Genomic DNA, 11,315 nt, shown 5'->3' on the forward strand with positions numbered 1-11,315 from the left:
CAGGTTCCAGGAGCAGTAAGCCAGCACCCAGTGCCCTTGATTGGCAGCGGGCTGTCCAGGACTAAGGGGAGAAAGCTGGCCATGTGTCAGGAAGTCCACCCTGCCAGCATGGGTGCAAGCCTTCCTGAAAGAAGTGCCACCAAGCCCACTCTCACCATGAGCCTCTGGCAGTGACCACAGTACCAGGGAGGCAAGGTAGAGGGCCCCACTCCTACCCTGTATGTCTAGACGCAGGACTTGCGTTCACACCCAATTATGTACTGCTTCTGTACCCTTGGAGAATCCCTTTCCTTTGAGCTTCAATGCTCCTATCTATACAATGGGTTCTAGAAGATCTTTTAGGTCTTGTCTGGCAACAGCATTGAACAATGGAATACTCAAACAGAAGGAAAAGCCCCAAACCTCTTTCTTAAAAAATGTTAAGCCTGTTCACTTTAGCAGCTCATGGATCAGAAGGACCTGACCAGTGGGGGGTGGGGGTGGGGTGGGTCTTTCCAGTTGACAGCATCCCCTCCCAAACTCTGTGGAGCATATGAAAAGCAGATCTGCCCGGAAGCCTAACGGGGAACAGGAAAGGGTTCTCACAAGAGCTACCCGGCACCACAGAGGGTCAGACAGCCGCTCATCCCTCATCTGCTCCCTGTGAGCCTCCTGCTCCCAGTCTACAGAGCGGAACAGCATACTCCTCACCAACGCACTGGTGTGAAGCTGCAGATGGGCAAGGCGTGCTAAGAGCCAGGGACAAGCCTGGGCTCGCTGCATAGGGCTGCACTTCCCAGGGTAAGTCTTCCCTCCCTGGGAAAGCAGCTGTGGCAGCCACCACAGCCTCTCTGTGTTCCCAGAATGGGACTAAATTAAAAACCAAGGCCTGAAGTGGCAGGAGCGGGAGTTTCTTGGAACCTTCCTGAAGCAGACCCTCCACTGTGCTGGGGCAGGCAGAAGGCACTGTACTCACTTCAGGGAGAGGGAGTAGTCGTGTTTGCTGGTCTGGCTGTTGCGGACAAGGTAGCTACACTCCTTACAGAGTCGCAGCAGATTCTCAGCATCGCTTCTGCTGATGGCGCCATGATACCATCTGGGGAGAGGACAACAGGACAGTCAGCGCTGGTGGGGACAGGGACCCCCCAGAGTGACCTCTGAGGAGGCTTGGTGCCCTCAGAGGGCAGCTGCTGGCTCTGGCCTCCTGTGAGGAGGTTCAACAGCTGCTTTGCCTGCCGGTGCCTGCATCTTGTCAGATTCTAATGGAAAAGAGTGACCAGAACCCCCACCCCCGCCCCGCCCTTTCCCATGGAAGGCTCACATTCCGGGCAGGCAGTCCATTGCCACATACTCTGTGGTCATCAAGCCTGCCCCGTGGTGACAGGTGCTAAGGAGATGAAAGTGGGGCTATTTTAGGCATGATGACCAGGAAAGCCTGCAGAGAGAGGGATGCCTTAGTGCAAACCTAAGGAGGAGAGAGATAGCAGGGGTGGGGGTGCTGGAGACAGGAGCAGGCAGCATGGCCTGAGGGGGGTTCCTGAGGCGGGCCAGGGCACTCCTCTCCATGGAGCAAAGGGACTCCTAGACCATGGCCACAGGACACTACACATGGGCGAGGCCGAGGACAGCCCTCTATCCTGACCCCAAGAAAATCACAGCATCATGTTTCTGGATACTACATGAGGCAGAGAGGAAGAAGAGGGACTGTGTGACGAAGATGGCATATAGCCATGACGGAAGCCATGTTTCTGTGACGGGGAACGCTGGAGACAAGATCTCAATGGGACAGCAAAGGCCTTCACTGACAGGAGGGGGTATTCCCAAAGCTCCTTTGTGTCTGTGCTGGGCCAATGAGAGAATCACTGCAGCAGAAGTGACTGTCTGTGTACTAGGGCACGGGGGCTGGGCATGGTATAAACTGTTACACAGAAACAGAACCATGGGCTGCGGGTGCTTAGGCTGCCACGGTGAGAACATTTCCAGAGATGCCAGGGCCCAAAGCAGCCATGAGGAGAACAAAGTTGGCTTCACAAGTAAGTGACAACAGATCTGGTGAGACCAGGCTCAGGAGGGTGACACACCCTCAGCACAAGCTAACAAAAGCATTTTATTAGGAACACAATTGCCAGCCGGTTGCAACTGAACGGTCTCTAGGGAAGTGCTGCCCGCTGTCTGCCCTTGCTGAACACAGGGGCTAGAAGAGAGACAAGAAAGGTCTCCAGGGCCTTGTTAAGGGTAGTCCCTAGTGGTAAACAGGAGAGGCTGTGGGTCCTTTCCTGGCTACTTCATGTTGAGAGAAAGGCGGGGTCTGGAGCAGAGGGTCAGAAAGAAGGGCAAAGGGCACTGGCCCAGGAGCCGAGAGGCCAGCAGGCAGCCTGTCAGCAGGAGGCTGTCTTGGGTGGTACTGTGGGGCGGAGGGCCACTCTGGGGACATGCTGGAGCCCTTGGAGATGGGGCCATGGACACACTGCTGCTCATCCCGTCCAATTGCAACTGGTTTCTCTAGTATTTACTCACTATCCACTGAGCTCATGGGGCTGACATGGACGGTCAACAAAGAGATACAAGAGGCATTCTGGATAGCGCCAAGTGCCCCACAGGAATATGAGGGCTGTGACGAGGCGCTGACTGGTGGGTGGGGCGGGAGATGCCTTCTTAGCATGAACTGACAGGGAAGCCCTGGAGAAGGACAATGCTTAAGAACCTGTATCACCTGGCTCAAGACTGGTAAGAACTTGCCACATACAAAAGAAAAGCCCCTGGCAGCCTTGCCAGCATCAGCCATCTCTTGCCTTATGAAGACCTACTGTGCCAGCATCCCTTACTTTATAAAGACCCATTCTGCACTAAGTACGTGCTGGGCATAAGAGAGGTCCAAGAGGAGGTGACAGCAGAGCGAGAGTGGAGTGAGGTCTAGGTTATGAGGCTGGGCCTCAATTTCCCCGTCTGGACAGCAAGGGAGTCCTTTAACTGTACGTTCACTTGCTAAGCAGATGATACATCCGGAGAACCTCACTTTTATCTGAGTATTGATGTGGTAAGAAAACCAAGGGAGCTGGAGCTTCACCCTAGAGTAATGGAGTCACAGGGGGTTTCTGAGATGACAGGGTGCTAGAGGTTCAGGGAGCTGCCACCATGGTCAAGAGGAAGGGCAGTGAAAAGGACAGTCCTGGCACAGTGCTCGGAGGAGGGGTAGGATGACATAGGTGGGCCTCAGACTGTGACAAGCAGTAGGAAATCTCTGAAGGAAAGTACTGGGGAAACCCAAATCAAGAGTGTAAAGAAAGGCCTACGCTGGCCAATAGCAAGCAGGCGTAGCACAGAAGCCACACAGCAGCTAGAGAAGAAATCTAATTTATACAGAGGGCAGGTTTAGTTTAGACTTGGCAACTAGGAGGGAAAATGAGGGAAAGTGACTGCTGAGGAAATTTGCAGCCTCTTCTGCTGGCCACTGAGGGTCAGGGTGGCAGCATGGTGTGTGGAGACCAGGCCTGGCCGGGAGTCAGGAGCCTTGACTTCCCGAGAGCCTCCATCATGAGGGGCCGGCGATCAACTGTGTGGGACACAGCGACTAGAGGAAGCGGGGTGGCCTCCGCATCGCACCAAGTGAACTTACATTTGTTTCTCCAGTGGGACGGTAGGATCCACCCTCTCTCCCAGGATCCCACAGAACTCAGGGCTCCCGTGTTTGATGGGCTTGAAGCCTCCTCCAGGAGCGCGGAGCTGGCGCCGTCGGTCCCGTGAGGGTGATGGGGAAGACTGTCGCTTCTCGCTGCTGCCATTGAACTGGGCTGTGAGAGGAGAGGAGAGGGGGAGGCACTGTCACCGGAAGGTCCAGCCCGAGTGACAATGGGGAGCACACAATGGGACAACAGTCAGCTACCACAAGCAAGAGGGTTGCCCTCAGAACCCCAGTTTTTCTCCTCCACAGATGCCAAATTACCCTTTCAGCATCAGGCCCTGGGAGTTGCCAGCACTTGGAACCACAATCCCAAATAACTTGCTCTTCTTTAGAAACTACCTAGACTTGAGCATTTTATTATAATATAAAATGAGGTAAGACAGTTTCCCAAGACAGGACACACAGAAGCTGTCAAGTCAGGCTACCTGTTTGAGGGGCTGGCCAAATCTGGGTTACCGAACCCAGTCCTGACCCAGGAGACTCTACCCGCAGTTTTTTAGCAAGGCTCACAGTACAGTAGGAGTACAGGCCCTCTGTCCTCTGAATGGTTGGGACGGGGTAGGGAGAGTTTCTCACAGGGTGCAAAACTCTGCTTTCAGGTGACCCCTCCCCTCCCACCCAGGGCTACACTGGTCACATCTGTCTCCTTCTTCCTTGTCACACCCCACTGAGCTCCTCGTGGGGACACACTGCTTTCTCAATCTGCTCTTCATTGTGCATGGGTAGACACAAGTGAACACACAACACACAGCTGCATGATGGGACAGGTCCTCCCATGCAGACTATAGACCCAGGAGGCTACAGAGCGGCGGGGCTGGTCCCCTAAGACCATCAGAAACACATACATTTACATCGAGAATCATAACAGTGGCAAAATTACAGTTATGAAGTAGCAATGAAATAACTTTATGGCTCGGGGTCAGCACACCATGAGGAACTGTATTAAAGGGTCACATCATTAGGAAGCTTGAGAGGCACTGCTGTAGAGGGACACAAGCTTCAAAAACTAAGATGTGTGTGCATGTGTGCACCACACGCCTACAGAACACAGAAGTGGGTGTTGGGCCCAGGAACACTGCTATAAGCAGTTGTGTACCACCTAGACCCAAGCTCCAGTCTTCCAGAAGAGCAGCCAGTGCTCTCACCCACTGAGCCGTCTCTCCAGCCCTGAGCTCAAGCCCTTAGGTAGAGACCCTCTGACAGGCAGCTGCCTGATTAGGCTCAGGTCACCCAACTCTATTACCCTTCAGAAGCCAGTTCACCCCAGAAGCCCTCTCAGAACTCCCTCAGCCATGGCATCCGATCACCAGTCTCCTTGCCTGGCTCCCACGAGCCTCCTGAGAATGGGTTGTGGCATGGGTACCACTTGTCCCACACCTCACACAGTACCTGCAAGGTACAGGTGCTCAGTGCAAGACTAAGTGAAACACTTAATGAGCTGATATTTTGCTTTATTGGGAAAAAATATCAGGTTTCCTACCAGATAAATTGGCTAAAACCTGGGAGCGTCCTGGTTGACACTATAATTCCTTACTGAATTAATTCATACGTTCTCTATCGTGCTTTAATACCGCAGCCATATATTTTAGTAAGAGCAGGTGGCGATGAATGACAGGCTTAATTAGGCAAATCACTTCACCTAAAACACAAATATACAAACTCCAAGTGCAATGATTCGACAGCCGGGGGAGGGGGGACGGGACGGGGACACCAGAACAAAAGCTCCAAATACAACTGCTTCCATCTCTTCTAATTAAGTTTCTCTTTAATCTGCAATTTAAAATGGCAATTCTTTTAATTTAGCGATTTTTCTGCAAGAGATAAAGACACAATTCCTCAAAAGTGTATCTGCGTTCAGAGGAAAATATGCTGCCCCCGTGCGTTGTTCAAATGACAGAACTTAATGAGTCCCACCGATAGGCAATTAAAGAGCGAGTTGGATTCCTGGGGGAGGGAGGGCAACTCAGCTGTGCAGAATGAGGCACCTAGCATCTGACTTCTACTCCCAGGATGGTGGTAGGACAGTGTCTTCAGGGCCAGCAAGTCTACACTTTAGCTTGGCCCTAAATGTCTACCTGAGAGTTGTGGCCAGGGGACAGGGCTCACTGCTCAACACTCCCAGTTAGTTGACTAGGCTGTCTCGGAAGCTTACGGCCCCCTCTCTGTACTGGAAACCTGATACCCATATATACTGAAATTTGGTCCCTTCTACTAACAGAAGATCCAGCAAAGGCACTCCATCAGCACTGAACTCCGTAATATTCCTGCCATGGAGCACAGGTAAGCATGAGGAAGTACGCTTTCAAAGTAGGGGTAAGGCCATAGGTTGAGCCACAGGGCCAGGCTTACCCCAATCTGTCTTCCCTCCTCACAAGCTGAGGTCTGGGTGGGCAGCAGCTGTGGTCTCCCTCTCATAGCCAGCTGCTCCATCTGAATGGCACATCCAGGCCTCCCAGGACTGGCATGAACGCCACCCACAACTTCCTACGGGAGCTGGCCTCTCTCCATGGTTCTAGCTCTTGGTAATGTGTCTGCTGCTCCAAGAACATCTATATGTCCACTCCTCCTGGCCCGTGAGTGTCCTACGGGGCAGCCCCTGGGAAGGGTTTCCTTCCACCCTCTCCAGTCTCTAGTACCGTGTTTGCTCCACTTACTCTACAGTCCATCCTGCATTAGAAAATGCCATGGGTTGCTGCAGCTCACACAGAACCAATATGATCCTTCAGTGTCATTTCCTTCCTGCTCAGAGCATGCCACAGGCAGCAGCGTGCACAGCAGAGTCCTTGACTGCCGCCCTGGTGGCCTGGGTTCAAAAAAAACTCCTCAGCCTAGTGCTCAAGGTCCTTGGTGGGCTGGAGGCAGCCGAACCTCCTCCTTCGCCTCATCCTCTACTCACTAAGGCTGGCTGGCCCCTAAACCCATCATCTGCCACCTGCCTTTGGGCCTTTGTCTTTGTCCAGCCTTTGGAATGTCTCTCTTCATTATGCTGGGGAAATTCTAGCTATTCTACAAAGTCCAGCCTGAAGCTGTACCTCCTGGAGCAGCCTTGCCCTAGAGACCCCCAGATAGAATTCCTTCAGCCTCCCCCCCCCCCCCGCCCTCAAGTTCTTTGTCTACCACCCTAGCATCTGCCTGCGTTACAGGAAAGGATGCAGCAATCTCCACAGAGCCAGATGGTCTCAGCTCAGTCTCTTTTGGCCTTGCAGCTGGGTCCAGGGAATGGCCCACAGACTGAGCAAGGGAGCTCTGCCGCCCAACCCGAGAGTCAGCGACACCTGGCTTCCATCCTCCTGGGCCATCACTCATCAAGACAGACGCCGGGGTATTTTTAAGTTTCTCTAAACTCAGCTGCCTCGTCTGCTGAGCAGGGCTGATGACAACCTAAGAAGCAAAGGGCTATCGAAATGGCTGAGGCAGGTCCTCTCTGTGGCAGATCCTGGTCACGTTCACAAGGCGTGTGTGATGTTTCATTTAGCCACAAAGATAATGTTACCTGTATCAGAACTTAAGTTTCAAGGTGACAGGTCATCTTACTCGTTTTTTTCAAGACAGGGTTTCTGTGTGTAGCCTTGGCTGTCCTGGACTCACTTTGTCCTTGAACTCACAGAGATATGCCTCCCAGGTGCTGAGATTAAAGGTCTGCGCCACCACACCCAGCTCTTACACTGTGTTGTTTACTATTAAATGCCCAGTGCCCAGAACAGGACTTGGTTTATAGGTGATGACCAATACCTGTTGAGTGAGTAAGTCTCTGCCTACCTCTCCAGGGCTGTCACACATCCATTCATCCCTTGAGAAAAAGCAATCAAGCTGGACTTTCTCTGCTGGCTGTGCGCAGGTGGGTTCCGGGGACCGAGGTCAGGCCTTCAGGCTTGGAGGCGGTGCCCTTCCTTACTCACCAAACCACCTCGCCAGTCCCAATCAAGTTATTTTAGGATCCTCTTGTAAATAGTTTCATTCTCATGTTTAGCACTTCCCACAAATGGGTGGACACTACAGAAGATCTGGGGAGCACATTTTCCTCTAATCTGTGAGACTGGCTGCAGAACTTGGCTCAGCTAATGAGGCAGGCTTCCACGCCAGGCTCCTGGCTGGGCTTCTAGCAGCCTTGGGGCCTCCTCCAACCTACGGTTTCCCAGGTGAGGCTGGCACTGCTCTCCCACCCCTGCTCCTTATTTCTGGCTAGCCTGCAGCCTCTGGTTCTCTAACCCGCAGCACAGGGTCGAGCAGCCCCCTAGCAGAAGCACTGAGCTGAAGAAAAGGTTGTAGAACTGACAGGGACTCTCAGCTGCCTCTCAGTAGATAAGCCAGAACTGAGGACCAGCCTCTTTGCAACCCTCAGGGGATGCACAGGAGGAGCTGGACTATTGTGGGTCTGTGGCCTGTTCACTCATTTCCTCCTACTCTGAAAGAAACCAAGGGTGAGTCAGGTGTCCAGGCGCCACTTTCGTACAGAGCTCTGCATACAATCTCGAAAGCCACTGAGAGCCAGGTGGGTGTCAGCATGGTGTGGGGAGGGCAGACTGATTTCAGAGGTAGGGAGGACTGCGACCCTAGGGCTATGAACATTTGCACCAAGGCTCTGAGCACTTGTGTGTGACTAACATTTCACTTCTATGGTAGCAGACCTCTGCGGCTGCAGTGTTCCAAACCTGCATACTTTAATCCACTGACTGTAACCGACCCTACCAACACACTGCCCAACACCCAAGAACTCCCATTTCACAGATGATGAACCCGCAGACTCATAAGGGAAAGGCCCCTTCCACTCTCCAGTGTACCTCGAGGCCCTCCCACGAGGAGGGATGTAAAGAGGGAACCTCACAGAGTTGAGTTTCCAGGATCTTAAAGAGGCCTCTGACCTCACCTTGAGAACACATGCAGGCCCTGGGGCATGACTGCCAACCTCGCTGGCTGTGTTAAGACAGATGTGAGAGTGGGGGCTGTTGACTCTGAAAGCCTCAGAGGGAGACCTTGAGCCTCAAAGGTTCCAGGACACCAATTGTACAGCTATGGCCTGCCCGAGAAGGTGACTACTTGGTGGCAGAAGGTACTCACCTTTGTCCTTTGATTTGTAACCATTCCCCCAAAACAAACATGGGCACCAGAGCTGAGTGCTGGCTGCGGAAGGCCAGCGGATATGACTAATAAAGCACCAAGGGCTCCACAGCTGAGAGCAGCCATCTCTCCCACCATAACTCATTCTGCAGATGACAGCCATGGGGCTGGAACCAGGGTCTCCTCTGTCTGAGTCTTAGCAAGTTCAGCACAGATCCCCTTACAGTGCAACAGACACTAGAGCCCACAGCAGTAACATCAGCTACCACCTACCTACCAGGCACTCAGCAGCCCCAACCTTAGTGCCTAGTGTCACCCTCCTCCTGCAGATGAGAAAACAGACACCTTGTCACTGATAGCAAGTGGCAGCTGTGACTGCAGACCCGTGGCTCCAGCACCTGACTCCTTCCTGAGCTCAGGGCTGGGCCTCATCTGTCACTGGGAACCGCTCAAGGCTAAGGCTCACAAGACTCCTAGAGCCAGGGGAAAGTGATTATTCTCCGCCTATAAGTCCAAGGAGCTGCCGCACAGGCTGGACACTTGAGGAAGTCAGCCCACAAGCTGAAGCTCCCGTCCAGTGTGTATGTGAGTGCACTACTGCCCATTGTAGACAATGGGGAGAGGGGGGTAGACGGGCAAGACAGGCCAGTGTTGGCCACAAGACACAGTTCTCACACAGCTCTGGGCAGTGGCTCCCTCCTCAGTTTCTTAGAGGGAATTCAGACACAGGCGGGAAGGGAGGAGGCCAGGCCAGCAGCCACAAGTGCCCTCACACCGCGGACTCCTCTGGCTTCACGTGGCTAGGAGACAGATGTCCAGCACACAGAGGGATGAGAACACTAAGGACCCGCAGGCACACTGGCTGTGCCTAGCCTGGGAGAGCATATGGGACCTGTGTGACCAAGCCTGACTAACCCTACAAACACGCCAGCACTCACTGGGCACCAGGCTCAGAGCTGGGTGGGGACCCAGCTGTGTGCAGGGCAGGCTTTCACCTCACACTGCTTATAATCTCCAACACCCTGGCAAGATCTCTGACCTCCCAGGAAGGAGGGCAAGGCACGCACTGAATTCCACACAGGAAAAGAAGGCACTGGCGGGGATATTTCTATCAGCACATAGTAGAGGACCCAAAGCTATGACATGCTGACACTTTCGTTTTCATTTTCAAAAGATTACTAAACGAACTCATTAAAATGTCAGACAGAAAACCAACCAGAGAAACCTGTCCCTCAGTAACATTTAACCAAAGAAGAGAGCGACCCCACAGCTCTCACGGAAGCCCCTCTTCCCTCGGCAGACCTGCTGTTCACGCGCATGTTAAACATTAATTATGGCTGTTACTCATTACACAGCAGAAAGCTCGCTTTACAAACACAATTGTTAATTTCCTCACAGGCCCAAGGCATTCTGGGAGGCCATGAAGGAGACAGGAAGCATTTTGGGAGTGGGGTGGGGCTGCTGTGGGGCAGCCTGTGGCTGGAGTGTGAGGGGAGCCGTGGCTAGGTCTGAGACTCCCTGTGGGACCCTCTGCAGACTCTGAGCCTGGGAGAAGGCACCAGGAGCAGCAAGTGTGAGCAAGTGCTGCCCACTCTGCACCACAGTACGAACTGCAGGGAATCTGCACCCGGTGGGGGTGGGGGTTAGGGCTGGCGGTGACCAGTACTAAGACCAAAGAGCAAGTGAAGCAATTGCTTCTACCCCAGGAACCTCCCAGGCTACCCCACACCAGATGAGGCCAACGCAACAGTGGTGAAGGTCAGCGCTTTTCATTCAGACGGACCCAAGTTCACAGCTACGTGTCTGCAGCTGAGTCACTTACTCTCTGGACGTCAGTGTTGTCATGTATGTTATCACAGTGAAGCAAGCCCCACATGGCAGGGCTTTATAGGGTTAATTTAAGTCAGGTTTGTAATTGCTACTCAATAAAAGCTTGAGTCCTGTCCATTCCTTCTTCCCCAATACCATGCCAGAGTTCCCTGGCTCAGATGACACTCAATTGTTTAGAAAACAGCCATACATAAAATTCTACTTTTCCAGTCTTTGGTCTTTCAAATGCCCTTGATAATGTTGAGAAGGTGTCAAAACTTCGGGGGGTGGGGGCTACCTATGGGCACAGCACTAGTACCCCATGAGATGACAGTGACAAGTGTGTATCTAGCTGTTCCAGAACAGGCCACCCATGGAACCTGAGAGGAGGCCCAGCCCCAATCTGGGAGGATGAGAGGGGAACTGTCACGTTAGGGGAGGGTTTCTGCAAAGGCTGACACTGGTGTCACCTGAGATGAGCTGTGACACCCTCCCTGGCTCCCTCAACCCCTCACCTGATGTACAGTATGTCACTGATAAATGAGGTTCTCCATATGGAGTCCCCCCAGAGAACTTGTGAGTTCTCACACCCTGCCACACTCACTCAGAAATGGCACCCGGTGCTATGACACTTTCTGCCAGTGGCTTACTTGCAACACAAGTTCAAAACCCCCATCCTAAGACCAAGCATATCACTTCTAAACCAGGGAGGGGCAGAGGGCCCACTTACTCTCATGGGGACTGCTGGCCTGAGCCTCAGGAGGGCTGGGGCGTGGCAGCAGACACT

At 53.1% G+C, this 11,315-nt stretch overlaps 1 protein-coding gene across 1 annotated transcript in view; it reads right to left on the reverse strand.

The window, feature by feature from the left end:
• Positions 1 to 11,315, reverse strand: part of Shb (SH2 domain containing adaptor protein B) — a 111,255-nt gene that overhangs the window by 21,022 nt on the left and 78,918 nt on the right. Inside the window, exons 4-5 of the mRNA XM_051157666.1 lie at positions 3,596 to 3,770; positions 956 to 1,075 (exon numbers count right to left, since the gene is read on the reverse strand). Coding sequence (XP_051013623.1) covers positions 956 to 1,075; positions 3,596 to 3,770 — 295 coding nt within the window. The remainder of the gene's footprint in view (positions 1 to 955; positions 1,076 to 3,595; positions 3,771 to 11,315) is intronic.

Source organism: Acomys russatus, chromosome 2 (genome assembly GCF_903995435.1).
Source record: "Acomys russatus chromosome 2, mAcoRus1.1, whole genome shotgun sequence".
Classification (NCBI taxonomy): domain Eukaryota; kingdom Metazoa; phylum Chordata; class Mammalia; order Rodentia; family Muridae; genus Acomys; species Acomys russatus.